The sequence below is a fragment of the Hippocampus zosterae genome, chromosome 17, assembly GCF_025434085.1.
Source record: "Hippocampus zosterae strain Florida chromosome 17, ASM2543408v3, whole genome shotgun sequence".
Classification (NCBI taxonomy): domain Eukaryota; kingdom Metazoa; phylum Chordata; class Actinopteri; order Syngnathiformes; family Syngnathidae; genus Hippocampus; species Hippocampus zosterae.
In genome coordinates this window covers 10,073,963-10,100,592 of record NC_067467.1, presented here as the reverse complement: position 1 = coordinate 10,100,592, position 26,630 = coordinate 10,073,963, and the positions used below count along the sequence as shown (strand labels likewise).

Genomic DNA, 26,630 nt, shown 5'->3' with positions numbered 1-26,630 from the left:
ATATATTTTTCCAAAAATTAGTCTGAAAAAAAGTTGAACTTTTAATGTGAAAGCAAGTGTATTCCGACTGTGATGTCACCTATTTACTGTCTTGTCTATGGAGAGTACGTGTACACGTGACAGTCTTTGGGCGGGTACATTGTCGCGTTGCTTTTTACGTGATTTACACCTCCTCCGCAACCCACCAATCCGCTTCTCGCGTACGTCACTTATTTAAAATATTCGAACACTCAGCGCGTTGACTTATCTGAAAGCGAATAAGGAAGAAAGACGATATCAATGTTCTTATGCTCCAAATAAATAAAACACTAATTAATTATTGAAATAATTTCGTGTCACAAATTAACTTCTTGCTCCCATGTCAACGGATTTTATAAGATTCAGATCGATTAAAGGCTCCAACGGTTCGACAAAGGTGAACGTCATAAAACGATTCATAATTACATGTAAAACGATACACACGATGGAGGCCTGCATTATATCAGTCTACATTATACGTGTATGGGGACAAAACCATCGTACATAACCAAATATTCCAGATGTACTCCAGAAAAGTGATCACGATTTGTTTAAAAATGCCTCGATTGGCTGATGTTGATGACGTTGGCCAAGCGGGTGGGCTTGGCGGAAACAGGAAGCGTGACGTACACATTTGTTTTGATAAAACCAGCATAGAAGAGTCTTGTCTCGTAACCCACGATGAGCGATTCAAGAATGGAGCAAAACGGCGACGAGTACAAGGTACAGACAATACTTTCTGTCGCCCTTTTTAACTCCCCAAAGGTAAAAAATGTCACTGTCGAGGGTGGGCTGGGAGCTCCTTGTTGCGTGTTAGCTATTTTTTTCGACGTGATATCTTGCTATCTGTGGTAATTTCAGTTAAGAAAAGAATATAGGCGGCATTTCAAATGTAAAAGAATACACAAATGACTTGATTTGGTGGCCGTCTTCAGTGATTGAAGTTGGCACGTATAAAGCTCATTCGTCACGAGACGAGATGTGACGTAACTTGTCAGACCTGAACGCGAGCAGATCACGTGAGCTGTTTATGTGCCCAAACACTTGTAAACGATGACACTTGTCGTTTAGTTTTGGAATTAGGAGATAAATATAAAGTATTTGTGAAATGTGTTGATCAATAAGCGATTGAGCTAGACTGAAATTTACCGTTGAGGTACTTTACTAAAATATCTCTACATTTTTTACCACATTATTGTTATGTAGCTCGAATTACGGAGTTACCACGAAGGCAACTATGTTATTTCCCATACTGTACATTATTTTGCACAATTTAGCCCAGTGTTTCCCAAAAATTATGAAGCCAAGATACATATTTTGCATGAGAAAAATCTCAGCACACGCCAAATAAATATGAGCACTTACTTCAATATTGATGGACACACAGGCTAATTGTATCTTCTAGTGGAAGAGCATAAAATTGTTCTGAATGTCACCATATGCCGGTAGCATAGATAGATGAACAAAGATAACACAATTTGCCTACAGACCGAAGTCAGCTGGGATAAGCTATTGCACGCCCGTGACCCTCATGAGGATAAGTGATGGATGGATCTAAGTTATCATTATTTTGAAACAACTCTGGTGGATATCATTTGGTGTACCTAATTATTGTGAGGCTGGTTATATATTTGAAGCGTTTGTCTTCTTTCCTCAGCTAATATTTGAGAAGGAGGGGGTGTACCTACATACTAATGCCAAGAAGAGCAACCAGGACACCAGCATCCCGGGTTTCATACGCATTGTGGAGCGGGTAAGGAAATCTGTTTTTGTCCTGATGAGATGAGAAAGAATTTCTGAAGTATTTTGTCTCTATTTTAAGGCTGGTGTGCCGGCTTTAGAGTGGAGTCCTCTGGAGGATGCGGGCCGCAACGCTCCTGCTGTGCTTTACTCGAAAAAGGTGGATGTCATTAATATGACAACATTTGAATGATATGCTTTAACAGTGGGGAATCTTGCCAATCAGGATGGCGAAGGAGGCGAGGAGGACACCAATTTTGACCCCGGCTACGAGCCAGATTGGGCGGTCATCAGCACGGTGAAAAGAGATCGGGAACCTGTCCCCTTCCGAGAAACAGGTGTCGCTTGAATCACTTTGAATATTGCAGTCAAAATATTATCCATGTTTTTCATTACAAATTTAAAACTGTTTCCAGATGTCTTAGTGATTCAACCATAGCTCCTGTACAAAGCGAGCACCAATAACAAGTACATTTTATTTTCACTGATGTAGGCCGCACTTTATCACCAATTTGGTGTATTACACCCTGTCAATTAATCGAGTGGAGCTGTGTATGTGGTGCCTGCAGTGGACACTTGACCAAACACAAATAGACCCTGACCACACTTTGAAAATTCAGTAAAATATTAGTGTAACATGATTTGGGAAGAATGCTACTAGCACTGTTGGTTTATCTGTGCTAACACTGCAAATCTGCTTACCTTTTGGAGACCACGTCCAAATTCACCTGCTCCGAGATGACAAAAGATGGTGTTACATGCCCACGTTAATAGGAAAGTAGGACTAGCTGTCAAGGAAGTCTGTTTGAATTGATGGATCTGTACTCCAATATTCTCATTTTTATTTTGGGAAGGAGCTCATTTGTGCCAGGGTTGTTAGCAGAAGTTTCAGAGAGTCTTTGCGGCACGATTTTGTTTCTGCTGGTGCATTTTTCATAAAAATCACTTACGTTTTCTTGCTGTTTGTTTGAGTGCGTAGTCTCCACCCCTTGCGGGAGATTACTGTAATTGCCTGAAAATGGCTCCTGATCTTCCTAAGCCAAGCTATCAAGTCATGGGAAAGTCAGCGCGGGGGTGGAACTATCTTAAAGACATGGACCATTTGTTTTGCAGGTCAGTGGTCATTCTCACTGCCTCTGTCGGAGCTTTACTCACTGCGCAGAGCCCGCTTCTCCCTTGGCCGCAACTTCCTTGTGTTGACTAGTAGGGGGGGCCACCCGCTGCCTCCCTTGCACTTCCACCGAGGGGGCAGCCGCGAGCTCCTGCGCGCACTCAGCCGCTACATCGTCCTGGACCAGTAAGTGTGGACTTACTCACAACGTCACATGACTGTATAAGGAACGATAGATGTTTTTATTTGGGGTGGGGTGCTGATGTCATCATCAGGTCACCGGTGGATGGGCGTCTTTTCCTGGTTTACCCGCAAGACCCTAACGCCCTTTCACAGTCCTTTGACAAACTCCACCTCTTTGACGATGGAGGCGCTGATCTTGTGTCGGTAAGATGTGATTTATCTTGCCAAATTTTTTTGCTATGTCAAATTTGACATAGCAAAACTGTCAAAAAGAAAAAAATTGGCCACGCAGGTTAATTATCCTTTCCCGCAGCAATTTTAAAGAGCAAAACCTCCTTCTGTCTGTATGTTGCTGGCATTGTTTTAATCTGTAAATACTGTTACTGTGTTCATTATTTGAAGTAAGTAAATGCTGTATGGTCCCCAGAGATTCATCCACGATCCCTATGCAACAACATTCGGCGGCTTCTCCAAGGTCACCAACTTCTTCAGGGATGCCCTGAGGCCGCCTGACTCTCCGCTGCATCCGCGCGACACCCGCAATCCGAGCTCAGCCCCGCAGCTGGATGAGGAGCCCGGCTTTGAGCTCATCACATGCGTAAGACGGACAACTTCCATCCTGACCACCATGTCGTAGGGGGCAAACAAATAGTCAAACAGAATGATCTGTTGAGGTCATCATCAAAGTTAGGAGAGTCCACGGTCGGTCCGAGCTAATCGAGGGACTACTGTCTGCACAACAAGTAGAAATAATACCCAAATATGAAACGTGAGAGTCTTTTGGAATGCTGATGCTGTGTTTTCCCGCCCGCAGGGTGTTGAGCTCGGCCCAAAGCCAGTCGTCAGCAGAGGGCGCCCTCTGGACGAGTGGGATGTCTTTCTGGACCCCGAGGGGCGGGTCACGGACCCCGAGCGTGTCAAAGAACTTGTCTTTCGGGGGGTGAGCGCATCCGATAATCGTCACAATGAAATAATCTACTTTTTATTTGTTTGGTTGTTTTTCTTCATAACGTGACTTGAGTGTGTACTGTTGCAGGGGATCACACCAACGCTCAGGAAGGAAGTGTGGAAGTTCCTACTGGGCTTTTATCCATGGAACAGCACCCACAGCCAACGAGAGGAGATCTTACGCCTCAAGACGTCAGTTCTCAATGACAGTTTGGATTTTTTGTGTGGGGGGGGCCTTGACGCGAGATCCATTCCAATTGTTCATATGACAAGGCAGTCACTCTGTGTGTGTGCATGCAGAGATGAGTACTTTCGGATGAAGATGCAGTGGAAGTCCGTCAGCGAGGAGCAGGAGATGAGGAACTCGCTTCTCAGGGGCTACCGCAATCTGATTGGTGAGTAGACTGGGTGAAGCAGCATGTGGCTCACGAGTCACGGTTATTGGTAATTCCCAGGCAAAAGTTGTTCTTATTGGCAACGCTTGGTGTTTCCAAATGTCTAGTCGATTCATTATTAAATCTTGGACTGGTTGGCAGTCAATGTCAGGACGTATATAGTCAAAAACGTGAGTGGTCTGTCTCCCACATATTATTTTTTTAACCCCCTAAATTCTTGAATAAGTGGAGATAGGCTCAAAAGAAAAAGAACAAGGCAGCGGCTGCTACCCATCCCCCCTTGATTTTTTTTTCCCAGGTGGTTTCACATGTATTTCAAACACTTTCTGTTCCACAGTAGAATTCATGGTAGGTTCTATAATGGTGAGCTGGCCAGGCCCTGATCTAGGAAAGCATCCCCAAACCTTGGCGCTTCCTCCTCACTTGCGATGAGTTTCTGAAACACTGCACTGGTGGCCAGTCAAAAGTCAGGTGTTTTTTTTCCTTCCTCCTGTACATCAACGTGTGTGTTTGTTGTGTTTGTTGGCAGAACGTGACGTGAACAGGACTGACCGACACAACACGTTTTTCTCCGGCAACGACAATCCAGGCCTGGCGCTGCTGCACGACGTGCTGATGACTTACTGCATGTACAACTTTGACCTTGGTGACTGAACAAACACTCGACGTTGGCACTAAATGTTTTGGTTCTCTTGAATGATCAAAGTGATTCTTGGCATTTGATGAGTTCCCATTTTAGCAAGCTGATGTTTCTCTTCTTGCGCAGGTTACGTGCAGGGGATGAGCGACCTGCTGTCTCCTCTGCTGTTTGTCACGCAGAACGAAGTGGAGTCCTTCTGGTGCCTCACCGGATTCATGGAGATGGTGGTCAGGAGACTAAATGCATACATGCCACTACTCACCCCTTTCCCCTCACTTCAGGTGTTCCTCAGGGTTCTGTCCTTGGCCCATTGCTATTTCTAATCTATCTTCTTCCCGTGGGTAATATCTTCAGGAAACATCACATTCATTTTCATTGCTACGCGGATGACACCCAGCTCTACATCTCTACCAAACCTAATACCGTACTTCCACCATCCTCCCTAACCAACTGCCTGCAGGAATTAAAATCTTGGTTCACCTCAAATTTCCTCAAACTGAATAGCAATAAAACTGAATTCCTCCTTATAGGCACTAAATCCAATCTAAACAAAATAAACAACTTCTCCATTCCCTTCGAAAGCTCTTCCATCTCCCCCTCCCCTCAGGTCAAGAGTCTGGGTGTCATCCTTGATAGCACCCTCTCCTTCACCTCACATATCAACCACATCACTCGTTCTGCATATTATCATCTTCGAAACATCCACCGGCTCCGCTCTTCTCTCACTCCTCAGTCCACTGCTATACTTGTACACACCCTCGTCACCTCGCGACTCGATTACTGTAATTCCCTTCTGTTTGGTCTCCCTCAAAAAACCCTCCATAAGCTTCAGCTGGTCCAAAATTCAGCCGCCCGCATTATCACACTCACGCCATACATAAACCATATTACACCTGTCCTCCAACATCTCCACTGGCTTCCCATTTTACACCGCATTCAATATAAAATCCTGCTACTCACATTCAAATCCATTCATGACCTAGCCCCTCCATACCTATCTGACCTCATCCATATTCCTACGCCTGTCCGCTCTCTTCGTTCCTCCTCCTCTGTCCTCCTCTCTGTCCCCCCTGCTCGCCTCGTCACCATGGGAAATAGAGCCTTCAGTCGCTCTGCTCCCCAGCTATGGAACTCACTCCCCGCTGACCTTCGTAATACAGCCTCATTCACACATTTCAAATCCCGCCTCAAAACACATCTGTTTCGACAAGCCTATTCACTCAGACCATAAAGCCATTGTTTTATTTATTTATTTTGTTGTATTTTTTCTTATCTTATTTGATGTAGTTTTTTAACATTGTACTCGTGATTTTAACTGCTTGTTGTAAGGTGTCCTTGAGTTTCTAGAAAGGCGCCCACAAATAAAATGTATTATTATTATTATTATTACTCATGCTCCTCAGCATCTTTTCCTTCCCGTCTTCTAGCTATCCTCATCACCATCTCCCTGCTCCTCTTCCACTTTTCCTGCTCATCCTTTTCTTTCTCCTCCACCTCCTGCTCCTTCTTGTAAACATTACAGATTAATTGTGAGCTTTGTTGTCTGCTCCTCAGCACCACAACTTTGAGGAGTCCCAGGAGGCCATGAAGCAGCAGCTCCTTCAGCTCAGCGTCCTGCTGAAAGCTCTGGACCCGGAGCTCTGCGACTTTCTGGGTAAAGACCAACTGGATCAGTAGTGGAAATGTCAAAACTGAAGAACATGTGTTCTTATTTTTTTTCCTTTGCTTTTCAGATTCCCAGGACAGTGGTTCGCTTTGCTTCTGTTTCCGCTGGCTGCTCATCTGGTTCAAAAGAGAGTTCTCCTTTGAGGACATTCTCATATTGTGGGAGGTGAGCTCTGTTTGCTACAGTAGATTGTGCGGGTGTGCCTCTTGTTTTGACTCAGTGCACAGTCACTAAATATGCCAGTCCTCACACAAAATTTATCTAAAGAGGTCACTCTAAATGATCCAAGCTACCCTAAAATCACCCTTTCAAAGCAAACAAGCAGACTTCCTGTGTCTTTTCAGCCATGACTTCTTGAGACATTTTTTGTGGGTGCACTCTTGACAGAAATACCTGCCAAATGTCATTGTGAAGACAGTGTCGTGGAGTACTCAATTTTTAAAGATAATTGAAAACGTGCCTAAAATGGCTGCTTTGAATCAAAACGGGAGGCATCCTGTTTATCTTGATGCTTTTTGGGGGGGCTTGCGCAAGACTACATTTCATGTTGCAAAGTGAAACTGGCTTTGTGGGGTGATTTTTTTTTTATATGGAAGCGATGGTGTGTTTTAATCCTAGGGCTGATTTCTTGGCTCTTTTTAGGCATGGCTTCTTAAAACATTTTTTGTGAGTCTGAAAGACAACTATGCCATATTTTATGTTCCGAGGTCAATGGGGCTAATTAGTTTTTTAATCTGTGAGGGATGGGGTGCTTGAACTATAAAATGTCTACTTTGAACCAAAATGGCTGACCTGTGTTTTTTTTTTTCAGGCATTGCTTGTTGAGACTTTTTTGTAGATCTACTTATGATAGACATGTCTACATGAAACTGGCCCTGAGGGCTGGAAAAACGCTGAAGCTTTTTGTGTTCTGGCATGGACGTTTCTCAGGTTATGTGGACTCGTCTTCCCTGCCCCAACTTCCACCTTTTGATTGCTTGCGCCATTCTGCAGTCACAGCGAGGCGAGCTGATTGGCTCAGACCACGACTTCAACACTATTCTCAAGGTTCGTGTGTCTTGTGTGTGAAGTAAAAGTCCTCATCCTCATCCTGCTCTTTATGACACACAGCACATTAATGAGCTGACTATGAAGTTGGACCTACAGAGCACTCTGCGAGGAGCAGAGGCCATCTACCTGCAGCTGATCCAGTGCAATGTGAGAACCACAAACACTAATATACTTTATTCAATAATGCGGTATACCAATACTCACATAGTCACATATTTTTTATCCTCCGCGAAGAACAACTAACAGTAGTGTCATTGCTTAGGAGCTGTGACCGTCTCTGTGTATGCTCGTATGTGCCCACAAAGTACCCACACCAGAAGGTGCAGCACAATATCCATTAAAGCAAAATAATTAGACCCTTTTGTATTTAATACAACCACATACCATACATAGCCTTTCAGTCCGCTAGCATAATGCTGACGCGGAATAGCATCTGTGTTGCAATGCTTCAAGCAACAGACATTTGAACACAAATGGGAGAGCAACAAACACTGTCAATTTAACAGCACTCACTTATATAATATTGTTTATCCTCTGCAAAGAATGAATTAGTGCCGTACTGTTGATTTAACAGGACATTGCAGTTGATACTTTTTCATTCTGTTGAATTCAGTAATTTCTGCATGTTTTTACAAAGACAAAATTTCCTAATTTTAATACACATAAGAACAATTGTGATCACTTTTTTGACTGTATCTGACATTCCAACCCATTTCATTTCCATGGGTAAAGATGATTTGAGGTTTGCGTTGTGAGTTTGTTCATGGAACAATATAAAATTGTATCGCAAGAAAACACACACACACACACACACACACAGCTGCATCTTTATGAATGCAACCTGAGCCCAGTTCCTTTGTAACCCCATCTCCCTGTCATTTGATGACCCCCCAACACCATTTCCAGGATTTGCCACTCAAGGTCCAGGAGGTCTTGGGTGCATACGTGCCATCCAGCTCCTCGTCCGATGACGACACCCCCAACTTTGAGTGCGGCGACACGCGGTCTCCCCCTGACCAATCACAAGGCACTCCCTAATTAAACCCAACCAGCTGACATGAAGATATTTATGAGTGATGACACGTATATTAACTGCAAGCCGCAGAGGAGGCTGTAATACCATGTGTCCGCAGAAGGGGTGGGGGGGCGACATGAAGGACGTCACTGTGCTCATCTTCCATCTCCTCCTATCCTTCCTCCTTTTGATTGAAGCTGCTCTCTTTTTACATTTTACACTAAGTTGGTTTTCACCTGCTGCAGCCACCCAATTAAAAAAAAGGGAATAAAATGATGGGTGGGTTTTTTTTGTGTAGTGAATAAGGTAGCCTTCCCTGACAGGCAGCCCTATGCAACAAGGTCACCTTTTAACCTTTGTACGGTTTCCATCTGCTCATTAGTACCAAATAAAAGGATGATGAAGCTCTCCTTTGTCGTTTTTTTTAATATGTGTACCAGTGCTAAAGTCTGATATGGGAAATACAACATTACTAACGATTAGCTTGCAATATTTTCACATATGACCAAAGATCTTCTCTCAAGAGTGTGTCCTTGAGGAGTACGTGTGTTTGTGATCCCATTTTGTGTGTGAACAATAATTCCGTTGACGAACTTGAGTTTGACATACCAAGCTTGCTAGGTGCGAAGTTGGCATACCATGCAAAGTTAGGGGCTATGGGTACAATTCCGGCTCTGGCCTTCCTGTGTGGAGTCTTGAATGTTCTCCCCATGCCTGCATAGGTTTTCTCTGGGTATTCCGGTTTCCTCCCATATTCCAAGAAGATGTGTTGCAGGTCAATGGAACACTCTAAATTGCCCTGATGTGTGAGTGTGAATGGTTGTTTGTCTATGTGTGTCCTGTGATTGTCTGGAAACCAATTCAGGGTGTACCCTGCCTACTGCCCAAAGACAGCTGGGATAGGCTCCAGCACGCCCGCAATCCTTGTGAGGATAACCGGATTAGAAAACGGATGGATGGATGGATGTATACCAAGTGAGCATGAGTGTATTAAAGTCCCCTACTTAGTGCATTATTAAGTCTGCTGAACGAGGGCTTACTTCTACGTGACCAAAGGTAAATTATGAAACAAGTCCGAAAGACAAAATGACTTGAGCGCGTAATCCCGTTGGCATCATCAGGACAAAATAAGGCCTAAAATCTGCTGTCAAAGCTGTGGTTCTTAACGTGCTTTCAAAGCAGATTGAATGTGAATGAGGCGCACCAGTCAAGTAGGGTCAGCCTGGGGTGGTGTTGCCCAGGGGAAACCCGGTGACAGATCGCGAGCCTGTTTAAGAGGCCTGCTAAATTCATACGTGGCAGCTGTATTCAGAAGCGGGCGGAGGGCCCGAAGAGGGGTGGTGGCGGGTTCCCGCCCCTCATTTTCCAGCTCATTTCCCACGACACTGGAGAACAGCTATCCTATTTTTCACTGCCGCCATTCAACTCACGCAGACACCTGCTGTTACTGCTGGTGTGTAGACAAGTTTGCGCGTGTGTGTCAAGGAGGGGTAGGTCAAAGTTTAACCAGTCCACAACGAGTTAAGACACAAAACATGGCAAGTTTACCAACTTACTTCATTAGGTACGCCATGTTGTCACATCCAGTACAAGAGTTTGGAGGTTATTTTACCACAAAGGTTGCAGGCCCTTTTTCATGCCTTCTGGTGTAACAGACATGTCCACCAAATTTCATGTCCATCAAAGACATTTCAGAAGATTTTTTTTTATCAGTTTTTCCAGGCGAGCACTGCTGAAGTGATTTACAGAACATGCCTTCTTTGATATCAGGCATGGGTCCTTGAGAGGGTGTCCCAGTGGTCTAGTGGTTAGCGCGTTGACCTCACAGTGCAGAGGTACCGGGTTCAATTCCAGCTCCGGCCTTCCTGTGTGGAGTTTGCATGTTCTCCCTGGGCCTGCGTGGGTTTTCTCCGGGTACTCCGGTTTCCTCCCACATTCTAAAAACATGCATGGCAGGCTGATTGAACACTCTAAATTGTCTCTAGGTCCCTGTGTGCCCTGCGATTGGCTGGCAACGGTTCAGGGTGTCCCCCAGCCTAAGACGGCTTGGATAAGCTCCAGCACCCCCAGTGACCTTTGTGAGGATAAGCGGATCGGAAAATTGATGGGTCCTTGACAGTTTTTTGAGCATACTGTTGTGATTGACATGTACACCAAATTCTATGTTCATTAGTGAACCGGATTGGTGAACTTTTAAGGGGACCCTTCAAAGGGTGCTTGCCCCAAAGTGGCTGCTTCAAACCAAAATGGCTAGCTTCCTGTTCACGTTCAGGCTCTCACTTTTAGACTATTTTATGTATCTTGTCATCATAGAAATGTACACCAAATGTTATGTTAATCAACTGGTTTCGGGGGCTGATTTCCACATTTTGTAACTTTCCAAAGGTGCGGAATGAGTTTGGGACCCCTACAAAGGCATATATTTTCACCAGGATGGAGGTTTTGGCAAAAATTGATCATATCCAAAGCACAGGTTTAAAACGTGACTAAAATCGAGAATGTCCATTTCTCTTGTGTTGTTGTTTGTGCAAACTTGAGCATGATTCCAGTCAAAGTGGCGGCGGCCTTGCGGATTGGTGAATTCTTGACGAGGATGACTGAATTATTGATGGCCATCTCCAATCAAGTCGGGCACGTCCCGTTTGAAAGGTGAGCCCGTGCATGGCTGCTGAATGCCACCTGTAGCCAGTGTGTCAAATACAAAATGCGAGCCGCTATTGTGCGAGCACCCCAGGGGGTCTCGAGGGAACGTGCGACGAGTGCCTGTCCATACGCTGAGAGCGTGCGAGGCAGAAGGCCAGGGCCTGGTGTCTAACACTGATTTGTAAAGGGAGACAATACGGCTCATTGACCCGAGGCTCCACTGTCTGTTGCACATACCTCCATCACGGCTCTTTAAACAGCAGCAGATTGCCACAAGCCTCCGTCAGGGAAGGGGGCATATGGAAGGGGGTCTTGGGGGCGTCGGAGGTACGCTGCTTTGACAATGAGGCCAATTTGATGGAAATGTCTCTTTAAATGTCCCCGCAGGACTTTTATGAAAGCACATTGAGACCTAATGAGACGTATGAATACTGTTTATAAACAGTATTAGCTTTTTTTGCTAAATCTTGTTTCATTTTCACAACTTGCACTTAAGTAAGTAATCTTTAATTCAACAATGAAATTGGAATGTTTACCATTCAATTTGAAATTTAAATAGCCATGTAGTGCAACAAGCTATTTGTGGCGATGCCGCAACACTCATACATTTAGAAATGCGTTTACTGGATATATGTGTAAATATAATATTAATATAATCTATATAGGCGGCACGGTGGACAACTGGTTAGCACGTCGGACTCGCAGTGCAGAGGTGCAAGGTTCGATTCCAACTCCTGGCCTTCCTGTGTGGAGTTTGCTTATCCTCACGAGGATCGCGGGTGTGGTGGGGCCAATCCCACCTGTCTTCAAGCAGTAGCCAGCCAGTCGCAGGGCACACATCGACAAACAACCATTCACACTCACATTCACACCTAGAGACAATTTAGAGTGTTTCATTAACCTGTCATGCATGTTTTTGTAATGTGGGAAGAAACAGGAGAACTGTATCTGCGCAAACCCACGCTGGCACTGGGAGGACAATGCCAACTCCACACAGGAAGGCCGGAGCTAGAATCAAACCACTTCTGCACTGTGAGATGGACGTGCAAACCATTCGATCATTATGCCGCCCCCATTATTATTATGAGTAGTTGTAGTATTAGTAGTAGTAGTAGTCATTGTTGGAGGTGGTGGTGGTGGTGGTAGTGGGTTTGGGTTGTTTTTTATGCTCTTTGTATGTTTTATGTAACGTGGTGACAGCTTTGGCTGTTTTTTAAAGTGCTCTTTTAATGGAGCTGAGTTGAGTACGCTTTCAGCGTTAAACATTAGCATGACCTCGTCTCATCTAATGGAACGGCCCGTGTTAAAACGTAAATGTGTAATATTCCAAGTTGTAAAGGTTAAGACAAGCAAAATGTCATTTGGGTACCCCCCTTGAACCCTCCCTGGTCCACGGTGGTGTTGTAAACAAATACCAAGCTGTTATTGTCATCCATTCCCATTGTCAGAGTGTGGAGATGACCTTTTTCTTCTCCCTTTTCACCATCGATCCCAATCTGTCGCCCCGCCACTCCTCCTCTTGTCTGCGCCGCCGGTTGCGCTCCGCCCCGGCCCCCCTCCTGGCTGCCCCAGAACTCATGGGCCCACCTGTTGATGTGATTGTCTTCTTCACAGTTTATGTCACTGGCCAGGGGTGCCGCCCTCTTTTAGGCTCTCTTTCTTACTTGCGTGTATAAAAGGAAGCCAAGATTTCCCCATCCGCTTCACTCGGACTTTATTAGCCGGCGCTTTTTTTTTGTTCACCATCATGCAGACGGATGACAGAGGTGTGTCATTGTGGTGCGAGGAAACAGAAGAGGACTACCAAAGTCAGAGCACCAAGAGAGCATCGGAGTCGAGAGGCCTCGGGGTTCCACTGCGAGCCGCCTGGGACCCATCTGTGTCGGGGAGGCGTGTGATCCAGAGGCTGCTTCACGTGGAGGAACGATACGCGCCCACGCAGCTCTACGTTACTCTAATTCAGCAGGAGCCCGAAAGACGCGAGGAGCTGGCCAAGTGGACACTGGAGGTATATGGAGACATCGGATAACGTCACCTCGTTTACATCTCGGATACATCACTGTTGGTCTCGTCGGGCCAATTATGATCTATTTTTTTCACAAATTCACACTATTGGTCCCACCACAACACATCGTCTGTTATTTTTACACTTTATTAACCGGCTCTTTCTTTACACGCGGTAGCCATGCTGCATTCTGTCACCTCAAGACCGAGAGTCTGGGAGGCAATAACAAGTGAGGTTAGTTCGATAGATTTGAGTAAACCTGTTTTCTTAAAAAAATAGATCGCTCAAATGCTTTGGTGCAGAGGGAACTGGTACGGATTAATTTCTTCCATGCTTCCTTGCTTATTGTTTATTACACTCGTGGCTCTATGACCTAATCGTCTGCTTTTGTGACACATTAAAGGTGCCTCACATCCCCTCTTCATGGATGGGTGGGCGGGTCAGCAATAATACAGGCAATAATCCAGATATCATGAAGTGTGGCAATGTGAGGGACAAGTTGCATGTCCTATTTCCACACCTATGGTGGGGAGGACAGAGGAGAAGCTGCAGTTAAACAGGCAAAAATCCAGGTGTCAGGAGGTGTCCGTATGTGTTATCACCCCCACTCTCTAAAGTTACCTCGAGTCCACCCCACTGTCTTCTCACATCATCATGTGCCCTCGTCTGACACATTTTTCTCGGCGGTCAGGTGTGCTACGATTGCGGCTGCGACGAGGCCGTGTTCCCTCTATCCGTTTCCCTGATGGACAGGTTCCTGTCGGTGACGTTATCCACGCCCGCCTCGCCGTATTGCCTGGCGGCAGCCTGCGTGCTCATTGCCTCAAAACTGAGCGAGTGTGACAACATCACCTCGGATGCTCTCTGCGCCGCCGCCGAGTACAACTTCCTGCCCGCCAATCTTCGGGTGAGACACTTCATTACCCATGATGCACTTCACTTTTCCTCTCTTTGCCCTTCCCTTAACGGGAGGCTTGCATCCACAAAAACGTGGACATATTAATTCACTTTGAACGATAATAATTAGCACAATACAATATTGACTCCAGGAGTGAGTGCTCCATTAACCTGCCATGGATTTTTTTGGAATGTGGGAGGAAACCGGAGTACCCAGAGAAAACCCATGCAGGCACGGGGAGAACATGCAAGCTCCACGGAGTCAGAATTGAACCCTGCACCTCTGCACTGTGAGGCAGATGTGCTAACCAGTCAACCACCAGGCCGCCCTAAAATTAATATAATACAGAAAATACATTTAATAAAATTTAATTGTATTGATTTGATTGGAATTAATTGCCACTTGTTACTCGAATTTGCCACTTATTGCTCATCAGAAATCAAATCTTTTGTGCTTATTCAGCCAATAAAATATTTTATTCATACCAACCGGGCCTATAAGGTGTTTGAATTTCAGGCGATTATTGCTGCACTATTTGCAACGTAGACATTTGATTCACAATTTAAACAGTGGTCTGTTTCAAATATAAAATAAATACAACATAAAAGAACCCCAATACCGAATTGTTATGCCCCCCAACAGGAAATGGAGCGGGTAGTCCTGGCCACCCTGCGCTGGGACACGGCGGCCGTGACGCCCCAGGACTTCTTGCCGCACTTCCTGGCCTCGCTTGAGGAGAGAAGCGTGCAGGACAGCGCCACCTTGAGGCGACACAGCGACACGCTGGCAGCCATGTGCGCGTGCGACTCGCGCTTCCTCGGGGCGCCGCCCTCCCTGGTTGCTGCCGCTTCTCTCAACTGCGCTATGCGGGGCCTGGGAGACAGGGGGCGCTCTCGGCTCCACCTGCTCAGCTTGACGCTGGCCGAGCTGTGCCAGGCTGACCTGGTGAGTGGCCCACAGGCCTGTGAATGGCTCACGAGTCTTTCCAATCTTAGATGGATAGATAGATGCCCTTCTTATCTCACTTCAAAGTCTTTCCTTGGCGCCGAGATGCAACAAAGTGGTACCAAAGTGTTGAGGAATGGGAGCTGCCAATTTGCTCTTGGCCCTTCCTTGGTTACAGGTTCTTTTATCTCTCTATAAGGTGGAAGAAGACCCAACACCACGTAGTCTTTTCTTCAGTTTATCACAACGCAACACGAATCGATTCGGGCTCCTGTGAGTCTCAGATTTCATCAGGAAGCCCCGAGCAACTTCAGTCACACGTACATATAGGCATAGTATGTTAATTATGTTAATTAGGGGTGGGCAGTCCTTCCCCTTATGTAAAAATCTGAAACAAAGAAAGTCAAACAAAGTTCGATCTTGGCATTTTGACAAAGTGCAGACCATATCTGCTGGTTCACAAATCTTGAGATTAGGTTTACTCTTCGAAGGCACTTGACAGCCTTCAGGGACTTTTACGATGTGGGGGACGCAAAAGAAGACGGCCAGGGGGCTGTTAATCACTCAAGGGGAATTAGGGCCCCAACTTCACCCTACACTCTTTGTTTTAAGTACAAGCAAATGTTCAGGACAGAGACTAGTGTCAATAGTTCTCATAGCAAGATGAAATTCATCAACAATGTTCTACTACTACTTCTAGCGGAATAATTCCTTAACACAAAGCACTACTCTTATATTAGACAGGTCTTTGGCCAGAGCATAAATACAGTATACAGCATTTTTTTGTTTGTTTGTGAATATGAGAGGGTAGGGTGCCCCTTCCAAACTAATCTGTGTAGATACAGCCACCAACAAAGTAAAATGAAATGCAAACAGCATTACTGCATACCATTTTTTTCCGAGCCTCAAGTTAAAGTTCTCCAACCTCAGCTTAAGTACCGCTGTTTTAATGGACTTTGTGTGTTTGGATGTCAGGTGGTGCTGCAGTACTACAGTGATATGATCGAGCGCACCCTCCGACAGCGCCTCAACAGCGGGCCGGCAGACAAAGGCGACGAGCTCGAAGACGAAAGAGCCGGCACACCCACCGACATGAGAGAAATCGATTTTTAAAGCCCTTCCAGCGGCCAAATTGCAAGTGCAGACCAATCAAATGTTGTCGTCATCAGTCAAACTGATATAAATTATGACCTCCACAAAGCATATCTTTATATACTGAAGGGAAGAGCTAGTTGTGCTGTTAATTTATTTTTTCCATTATTTATTTGCCAGACATTTTAAAAAATGTGTTCCTTGTGCCATATTATATCTATTTCTATTAATTTTATTGTAGCCCGTTATGTATGTTTGTTCTTCTTTTCATATTTATACCATTTATTTATTTATCTTGTGCAATTGTTTACCTTTAATGTTAATTTATTCAACATGCCATACTTATAAGTTGTTTTTACTGTACTGAACAAACTACTTAAATGAAGAAATCTATTTTTGGAAACAATTAAAACCATTTAAACTCCCCTTGCATCGTCTATGGTTAAATCATTGGAATATAATGTTGAATATTTATTCTTTGAAGGAAAGTATATAAAATTAACTTCAATGTACTTTAGTTTGAAATCAATAAAAAACAATCAGAGTTGCTCTGTAAAAACACTTGGCGCAAAATGTTCTATTTCCGTTGCTCATTGAATGCACCACACAATCTCGGCTCCGCATGTTCATGACGTCATTTCATCGGTGGTTTCATTTCAACTGGTCATTGAATTTTGCTTCCTGGAGTTTAGCCAGCAGGCTACCTTTCGGTAAGAAAAATCTTACACCATAATCTTATACACTCACGATTTTGTGTTGTTGTTATGAGCTATCGACACATAAATATGTGCAGGTAGAGCTGCGTATGAAGCTCTTCGTTTGATTCAGTACAGCTAGCTGGCTAGTTCGTCGCGTCAATTCGTAAAAAAATTAAAATGCTGCATATTCACTTCATCCGCTTTCTTCTTAACATAGATAGTGCTTTACATGTAGACACTAATACTTGTGCTCCATCATTATTTGGTCTATGGTGTTCTTATTCGAGCGGGGGAAATAAATAAACGTCGTTGCGTCGTACTCCACTGGTGAAATCCAACATTTCCGATGCCTTTCATTATACTACAGTAAAATGTTTAAGATCTTACTGATTAGTTATGAGCATGACGTATGTGAGTTTGGTTTATAATATGATCACCAGCGACCTTTCGAAGGCTGCTTACTCGGGCACCATCTTGGGAGAAAAAAAACAAAACAAAAAAACATTTCGTGCACGCGTGTATTCTACCAGTCAATAGTCGGGATATTGTTTGTCATTTAAAAGTACTAAAAAAGACCTTTAATGTAACTCTAAATAAGCTGTAGGATGAGGGTGGAAGGTGCCTGGGTGCTGCTGCTTCTCGCCATCTCTGTGTCATCAGTGCCCATCGACCGCAAAGAGGTCCACCAGGAAGTCAAAGATGAAGAACAAGTGGAGAGCATGGTATTATATATATATTTTTTCTCATCAATGATTTATTCCTCATTTGACACCCTTTATTTATCAGGACACGGGTCTGTACTACGACCGATACCTCCGAGAGGTGATTGAGGTCCTGGAGACAGACCCTCACTTCCGGGAGAAACTGCAGACGGCAAACACGGAGGACATAAAAAATGGCCGCCTTAGCAAAGAGCTGGATCTTGTCAGCCACAACGTTAGGACGCGTCTGGACGAACTGAAGCGGCAGGAGGTGTCGCGGCTCCGGATGCTGCTCAAGGCCAAGCTAGACAGCACCAACACTCAAAGTGAGTCCAAGCATGCCAGAGGAACTACAAAAAATATACTAATTAATTTAAAGTTGAATGAAAAATGTTAGATACCTTAGTGATGTAAAAGAACAATCTATGTTTCTATATATGTTAGAGTGCATGAGACGCTGAATTAAAATGACTGCTTTTCAGGCCTGCAGATGGACCACGCCTCCCTGCTCAAGCAGTTTGAACATCTGGACCCGAACAACCAGAATGCCTTTGAGGCCAAAGACCTGGAGCTGCTTATTTCCACGGTGAGAGTCGCGAAGCCTACAACAGAGTCTCTCAACGCATGTACAGGGGACTCCAGCACCAAGTCCGACTGCAAATGGTCAATTTTAGCAAATGATTGATACTCCCCTAAAGTGATTCATTGCCAATACCTATATTTATAGTTTAAGCCATAAATATACCACTTGTCCTAGTTTGGCAAAACTTATGTGAGGTAAAGAATCCGTAGGAGACATGCATATTCCTGTTTTATTGATCTTCTCCTGCTCAGTGTCTGTGACAAATCTAGCACTGCTGCTGTTAAGCTTGTGATTTGATGAGCGAGTCGGAAGCTGGTAGTTGAATTAATATGCTTGCAAGTTTAATTGAGTGGATAACTCGTTTGAAGTATTTTTTTTTTCTTTTGTGTTAACAGGTGAGAGTGACAATTTGTTGTCTCTCGTGACCCTACCATACAGGAAATAGCAGTGTGATACACTTAGCTTGTGTATCTTGTGGAATATTTTCTAATTGTGTGTTTGTTTGTTTGTTTGTTTTTAAATCCTGCAAGAACATAATTATGATTTTTCTACTTTCCTCGTGTCTCTAGGCCACCAAAGACCTGGAAAACTACGACGCTGAGCGGCATGAGGAGTTCAAGCGCTATGAGATGTTGAAAGAGCACGAAAGGCGCGAGTACCTGAAGGGTCTGGACCAGGAGAAGCGGGAGAAGGAAGAGCAGCGCATGCAGGAGCTGAAGAACAAACACCGAGAGCACCCCAAAGTCAACGCTCCTGTAGGCGTATCGCTTCATCCATTTGTTCCTTTTCAAACCGAAGGTGCTTCATCTCTCTGCTTCCTGTTCATCAGGGCAGTGTGGCTCAGCTTAGGGAAGTTTGGGAAGAGACCGACAGACTGGACCCCAAAGAGTTCAACCCCAAGACCTTCTTCAAGCTGCACGGTAAGTGAGACAGACCTCTGTTTGTGTTTGCCTATCTCTGACTTTACTGTGTCTGTTTTTTTTTTTTTTTTTTTTTTGTCTCTTGACTTGGCTAGACACCAACGAGGACGGTGTTCTGGATGAGCAGGAGCTGGAGGCGCTTTTTACCAAAGAGGTACAGCAGTCTGTAACTTTCACACAGAAGCCAGAAAAGTCTGATATTTCATAACCGTGTCCCAATGTCACGTAATGTCTTCACACACCAGCAAAGGCAGAAAAAAATGGTTCGCCCCGACTTGACCCCCAAATGCGCTGAGAAAAGTATGTGACTTATTCACACATTATTTGTTTTAAAAAAAGAATTTGTGAACAAATAGGGAATTGACATGTGTTTTCCTCACAACAATGATTTGCTTTAAATCGAATCATTGTTGATTCAAGACAAGACAAGACAAGATATCCTTTATTCATCCCACAATGGGGAAATTTACAGCCTCCAGCAGCAAGAATGTATGTAGAAAGAAGAAAGAAGAGAAAAAAAAACAACAAACATCTTTCAATTAAATACAATATGAACACAAATGGATAAAAATTATTATTATTATGATTGTTATTTTTTATTCATCAGCCTGACAGCAGTCGGTAGGAACGAGCGTCGGTATCTCTCCTTCTTGCAGCGCGGGTGTAACAGTCTCTGGCTGAAGGAGCTACCAAGTGCTGTCAAGGCGGGCTGGAGGGGGTGGGAGGGACTGGCCATCATAGCTTTTAGCTTAGTTAGCATCCTTCTGTTGCCCACCTCCTCCAGAGTGTCAAGGGAGCAACCCAGGACAGAACTGGCCTTCCTGACCAATCGCTCCAGTCTCTTTCTGTCCCGGGCCGAGATGCTGCATGACCAGCAGACAATGCCATAATGGATGGCCGAGGCCACCACCGAGTTATAGAACTCATCAAACACTATTCAAAATCGTGACAAAAATTCAGTGATGCTTTAAGCAACGCAATGACGTGTTCTCCCAGCTGGAGAAAGTGTACGACCCCAAGAACGAGGAGGACGACATGATGGAGATGGAGGAGGAGCGGCTGAGGATGAGGGAGCACGTCATGAAGAACGTGAGCCTTGTCTGCCGTCATGTGGGCGGGCTTTCAAATGTCGCCACATTTCCTTCTGTCATCCCTCCGCTGTTGCATTCCCTCAAGGTGGACACCAACAAAGATCGACTGGTCAGCCTGGACGAATTTCTCAAGTCCACAGAGAGGAAGGAGTTCAACACTCCCAAAGAATGGGAGGTACGTTTGAGACAATGTAGCCGAACATTATCATCAGTTAATGCCAGCTAATTTATGCTAACACTGCAGCGCTGCTTACCTTTTGGCTTTAACCTTTGTGTGTCAATGTCTCCCTTTTTGGGGTCGCCAGACTCTGGACGCCAAGCCAGCCTATACCGAGGAGGAACTGCAGCGCTTTGAGGCGGAGCTCCGTGACAAGGAAGAGGAGCTGAAGAGGAAGGAGGACACGCTACGGCAGGAGCAGGAGCTGCTGAAGGAGCGAGGAAAAGCTTTGGAGGCCCAGAGGAGGGAATACCAGCAGGTACCTTTGCTGGCATAACGTCCTCCAGCCTTTTGTGAAATCATCACTATCTTGACAAGAATGTCATTCTAGGCCGTGCTGGAGATGTCGCAAAGGCAGAAGGACCAGGCAGCAGCTGAAGGACAGCCGCCGGCCGGCCCTCAAGGGGAACTTCAGTTCCGGCCTCCACAACATGAAGATAAAGGTGGATAGGCTACACTACAATCATGAAGGCAATCAAAGCATGAAGAGGTCATGGTTCCCCAAGTTAGAAAAAAAACAAAAACAAAACAATGCCTCAAATAATCGTTCAAGTCAATAAATACAACATCATATTAAAAATAGAAAACTAAATAGATAAATATACATAAATATAGGAATGAAATACAGAAAATAAAATTATAGTAAAAGAAATAGAATGGAAATAAATGATGAATACCAAATTAATGATGCATAACGGGTAATTGAATACATGATACGTGATTTAAAAATAAGATATTGGAATGGCTATATAGTCAGAATTCCCTTTTCAAAAATAATTACATCAATTAAGGCAATATAAAATAAATATATTACAAATATAAATATACATCCATCCATCTTCTACCGCTTATCCGGGGCCGGGTCGCGGGGGCAACAGCTTTAGCAGGGAAGCCCAGACTTCCCTCTCCCTAGCTACTTCTTCCAGCTCTCCCCGGGGGATCCTGAGGCGTTCCCAGGCCAGCTGGGTGACATAGTCTCTCCAGCGTGTCCTGGGTCTTCCTCGGGGTCTCCTCCCGGTGGGACATGCCCGGAACACCTCACCAGGGAGGCGCTCAGGAGGCATCCGAATCAGATGCCCAAGCCACCTCATCTGGCTCCTCTCGATGTGGAGGAGAAGCGGCTCGACTCGGAGCCCTCCCGGATGACCGAGCTTCTCACCTTATCTCTAAGGGAGAGCCCGGACACCCTGCGGAGAAAACTCATTTCGGCCGCTTGTATCCGGGATCTCGTTCTTTCGGTCATGACCCATAGCTCGCGACCATAGATGAGGGTTGGAACGTAGATCGACCGGTAAATTGAGAGCTTCGCCTTTTGGCTCAGCTCCTTCTTCACCACGACAGACCGATACAACGTCCGCATCACAGCAGACGCTGCACCGATCCGCCTGTCGATCTCTCGCTCCCTCCTGCCCTCACTCGTGAACAAGACCCCAAGATACTTAAACTCCTCCACTTGGGGCAAGATCTCCCCCCCGACCCGGAGGGGGCACTCCACCCTTTTCCGACTGAGGACCATGGTTTCAGATTTGGAGGTGCTGATTTTCATCCCAACCGCTTCACACTCAGCTGCGAAACGCTCCAGTGAGAGTTGGAGAGCCCCGTTTGAAGGAGCCAACAGCACCACATCATCTGCAAAAAGCAGGGATGCAATACTGAGGCCCCCAAAACGGACCCCCTCAACGCTTCGGCTGCGCCTAGAGATTCTGTCCATAAAGGTTATGAACAGAATCGGTGACAAAGGTCAGCCTTGGCGGAGTCCTACCCTCACTGGAAACGATTCCGACTTACTGCCGGCAATGCGAACCAAACTCTGACATCGGTGGTATAGTGACCGAACAGCCCGTATCAGGGGGTTCGGTACCCCATACCCACGAAGCACCTCCCACAGAACTCCCCGAGGGACACGGTCAAACGCCTTCTCCAAGTCCACAAAACACATGTAGACTGGTTGGGCGAATTCCCACATACCCTCGAGAACCCTGCTAAAGGTGTAGAGCTGGTCCACTGTTCCACGGCCGGGACGAAAACCACACTGCTCCTCCTCAATCTGAGGCTCGACTTCCTGACGGACCCTCCTCTCCAGCACCCCTGAATAGACCTTACCAGGGAGGCTGAGGAGTGTGATCCTTCTGTAGTTGGAACACACCCTCCGGTCCCCCTTTTTAAAAAGAGGGACTACCACCCCGGTCTGCCAATCCAGAGGCATTTTAATATAAATATTAAAAGAAATAAAAATAGCACATAAAGTAAGTCATGACGCAGGTTAAAATAATCGTCAAAAATTCCCTTTTCAAAAACTAAAATAATACAAAATAAATAAAACAACAAAAAAGACAAAGATAATAAATTAAATAATAAAAACACTGAAATTCCATTGTAGCACCACCCTTAACAGAAATCATGTATAAAAAAATACTGTACGTAGATACTAAACAAAAATAAGACAAAATATTAAAATATATAATACGCAGTAGTTATTGAGCAAAAATCCAATTGTTGTGTGAGAAGTCCATGTTATGAGAGTTCAGTCCAGCAAGCACCCAATGATGAACTTTTTCCAAAGCCGCAGAAATTGCCGAATTGCCTTCAGGCAAACTTTGACACACTGTGTGAAAGCAGCTTTTGGACTTTTCTGTTGAGAGAGGTCTTGCAGTAGCGAGAGTTTTACCCCTTTCACCATTATTGCTATTGACATTGTTTACTAAAAGGGGTGGGGGTGCTTCGGAATTTTGTATTAATGTCCCACTCAGGTTGTTGAGTAAATCTCCTTTTGCCTCAGCAGGAAAAGTTGCTGTCGTGGAAAACGTTGAAGATGCCCTTGTGCAGAATAATCTTCCCGCCGAACCGCCGCAGAACCTGCCCACGCACACCTGACCAGCGCACGCACGCACACACAGACACACACACATACACACTTCTTTTATGTGCACTGATAGACATTAGGGGTTGTACAGACTAGTCGACTTGACTACTCCACAATGACATTTCGAGCGCATCATCGACTAGTCGCGAAATATGAATTTTTGGCTTGAGGAGGAGGCAGAGCCATTAACTATCACTAGATTTATGCATTTGTTTTTGTAAGCCCATCATTCCTTTGCCCATGGCCAGCTTAATTGACATCGGAGCATTCCAGCGCCTGTTTGTGATGCGCTATGGCCGTCAACACTGCTCCACCGCATTTGGAATATCTTCTGCTTGAAGACTCTAAATAGTACAATGGGAGGAAAAGTCTAACGCTAACTCTGAGAGTTTGGCTTGTTTCATCATTACAGACAGTTGTAGCAGGCCTGGTGTTTTGATGGTGTTCAGTGCCTTGTTGGCTAATTGAATATCCTACTATAGCTCGTTGGAATGAATCGTAATCCTGAGTAGGTGGTTTAGCCAGATGAAAGATGGGAAAACAGTCACTGGTGCTCTTTCAATTGCTTTATTAGGCAAGTCAAGGCAAATTGTATTTATATAGCCCATTTCATACATAAAACTCAAGTGTGCTTCACACAACCAAAAGCACGACACCAAACAGAAAAGCGGAAAGACATTCAAAGGCACAGCAAAGAGAACAAAAGTAGCTTATCAAAATTACTAAAGGAGCATACATTGACAACATTTAAACGCATTCACAAGCAAAATATGAACACTCAACAAATGATATTAAAAGTCAATAATCAGAAACGCATTCTTAGCACACCTGCAGGTAGCCTCAACTGACATGGTCATTGAAAACTAGGAACTCTGAAACTATCGTCAGGAAATTCTTTCCATTAGTCCTTTCTCAGATTGCGGCCCCAAGTGGAGAAAAATAATACTGTACCTGCATCTCACATTGTACTGCTTTGATACTTGGTGATGAAGTGTAGGCATGAAATTTTCAAATGTATAAAGAAATACAGTCAATTCTTGGTTGCTACTTAAAATCATTTGCTTACTTTATATGACTAAACACCTGCGATATTTGAGAGATTACTACGCTTTGGTGGATAATGACGCCCATAAAGCGCCTCACACTTGTTGCCAGATGGCAATTTTACAGAGATGCACTGTGCAACTGCAAAAGCTCTGATGTCAAATACTGTTGGCTTCACGTCTATCCGGATGATACATGAAGCTAAATGGAGAAAAACAAAGTCAACAGTGACTTTTGGGACATGCTGCATTTCTCAATGCTCAGCTTTGTTATGTTCGGGAAATCAAGTAAAAATGAAAAAGGCGTCTTGAAATTTGGAACCACGTTTTAGCCCATACTAATAAATTGGAAGGAGGGTGGGCAGTGATTCCAGTTCACACCAAGTGCGCTGTAATTATATGCAAATGGCCACCATACAGAGGCCCCTGCTGTGCACTAGAACAGGTGTCCGTGTTTGGTCACGTTGTGTTTCCCGACTCCCAGCGGCAAGCACACCAAATAAGATTTTTTTTTCCCTCTGGCTGGAAATGGCTTCATGCCGACGTCCCACCCATTTTATTAATGACGATTGATTATTGCAAGGTATTCCCTCCTCCTGGTTTTTTTTTTTAATACTACTGTGTTGAGAAAATATTAATGGTATCATCTGCGACTAGTCGATGTGACTTTCATCACGTTAGAGTGTCGACTTAAAGTTGTGCAACCCCTACAACGTGAAGAATTGAACAGAAGTTAAGTGTTCTTTTGTTGTGATAAAATGAAAAATGTTCCGTTTCATTCTGGGTTGCTGTAATTTTAAATAAATTCTTAATTTATCTCCAAACTGCTGAAATACTTGCTTTTATTGAATCTTTTTTCTTTAAACTGAATTTGAGTGTTTTGGTTTGGATTTGATCCATTTGAAAAATATTCAAGGATTCCTTTTTTTAAATGGCTGCTTCACATCTGTGTTGGATGGAACGTTGCACAGTTCTTCCCAATGAGTCAATTGAATTCTGTGCAAAAGAGATGTGAAGCACTTTGTTTAAATGAGTAACATCACTGCTGGTTGAATTACCTTGGAACATCTTTCCACCCCCGGCATCTTTTTCAAAAATTAGTACTGACTTTCAGGATGGGGGCTCATCATCCGGTTCTGTCACGTCTTCCTGCGGAACCTCACTTTTGCAGAGATGTTTCACACTAGACAATCCTCGTGTACGGTGCCTGCCTCCTGTCCGTCTAATGAAGATGTCACTGGGATGTCTGAGGTGGGTGTTCATTGAAAATGTTTAATGAAATTCCAATGTCCCCGGGCAAGGATGTGGCATGTCTTAAACCAGGCATGTCCAAAGTCCGGCCCGCGGGCCAAATCCGGCCCGCGGTCGAGTTTCATCCGGCCCTCGGCCCCTGTCATAAAATCAGTGCCGTCTGGCCCGCAGGTTGGGCGCAATGGAACACGTGTTGCATTGACTGAGGTCTCGTAGACTGGTGAGTGATGTTTCATAGAGTACTGCTTCCCTCTAGTGGCTAAATGAGTAATAGCATTCACTAAATGAGTAATAGCATTTAGACACTAGAGGGCATCACTCACGAGTTAACAAGACATCACTCCGTGTTTATATTGACTGATATGTCATATTTCAAATTCCTGTTTCAGATGAACCAAAAGAAATTCTTAAGATTGTTGAAATTAAAATAAAAATGGAAATGTGCTTACTAAAATTTGTTGAACAATATTGTTGTTCAATGTAAAGAATGTCAGCCAAGGTCGGCCCCCCGACATTTTACCACATAAAATCTGGCCCCCTTGGCAAAAAGTTTGGACACCCCTGTCTTAAACTATTCAAAAACAATATTTGTATTTTTTCCTGATGGATCAAAATTGATCAATGTTTCTTTTTTTAATTTTTAGAAATATTAAACATTTTCTGAGACTAGAATATGTGACTATATTATTCTGAGCATATTTACATTTCTTTTTTGTCTTTAAATGTCTGCAAGTTTTCAATGTGCAGTAGACCTATTAAGTCTCATAGTTCACCAGCATAATAACATCATATTGGGTGTGTTAAAATCGATCAATACAACTTATATCACTGTCAGTAATACTCTACCATATTTTCCACTGTTACACTCATTTTACAGATGTTACTATGGCATTATATATTAAATCATATACAGT

At 44.4% G+C, this 26,630-nt stretch overlaps 3 protein-coding genes across 4 annotated transcripts; all 3 read left to right on the top strand.

Annotated features, from left to right (window-relative positions):
• The first annotated feature begins 574 nt into the window (after positions 1–574).
• tbc1d17 (TBC1 domain family, member 17) lies at positions 575–9,175 on the top strand. Its single transcript, XM_052048718.1, has 17 exons — positions 575–741; positions 1,676–1,771; positions 1,841–1,918; positions 1,985–2,096; positions 2,872–3,055; positions 3,145–3,256; positions 3,480–3,650; positions 3,867–3,992; positions 4,089–4,192; positions 4,301–4,395; positions 4,925–5,041; positions 5,162–5,262; positions 6,590–6,689; positions 6,769–6,866; positions 7,632–7,748; positions 7,812–7,898; positions 8,658–9,175. Exons 1-17 carry the CDS (start codon positions 700–702, stop codon positions 8,787–8,789), a joined length of 1,872 nt encoding a protein of 623 aa, XP_051904678.1. The 5' UTR covers positions 575–699; the 3' UTR covers positions 8,790–9,175.
• A 3,960-nt stretch (positions 9,176–13,135) lies between these two features.
• On the top strand, positions 13,136–16,754 carry ccndx (cyclin Dx). The gene is made up of 4 exons (XM_052048748.1): positions 13,136–13,417; positions 14,106–14,321; positions 14,955–15,257; positions 16,233–16,754. The coding sequence occupies exons 1-4, from the start codon at positions 13,157–13,159 to the stop codon at positions 16,368–16,370; spliced, it is 918 nt and encodes a 305-aa protein (XP_051904708.1). The 5' UTR covers positions 13,136–13,156; the 3' UTR covers positions 16,371–16,754.
• An 847-nt stretch (positions 16,755–17,601) lies between these two features.
• Positions 17,602–25,289, top strand: nucb1 (nucleobindin 1). 2 transcript variants are annotated; one of them, XM_052048729.1, is made up of 11 exons: positions 17,602–17,769; positions 17,834–18,074; positions 18,231–18,334; positions 18,901–19,086; positions 19,161–19,251; positions 19,347–19,405; positions 20,248–20,340; positions 20,428–20,517; positions 20,648–20,818; positions 20,891–21,002; positions 23,342–25,289. In XM_052048729.1, exons 1-11 carry the CDS (start codon positions 17,653–17,655, stop codon positions 23,431–23,433), a joined length of 1,356 nt encoding a protein of 451 aa, XP_051904689.1. In that variant the 5' UTR covers positions 17,602–17,652; the 3' UTR covers positions 23,434–25,289. The 2 variants fall into 2 exon arrangements, with proteins under 2 accessions (XP_051904689.1, XP_051904688.1); XM_052048728.1 differs by having other exon boundaries at positions 23,339–25,289.
• The last annotated feature ends 1,341 nt before the right edge of the window (positions 25,290–26,630 follow it).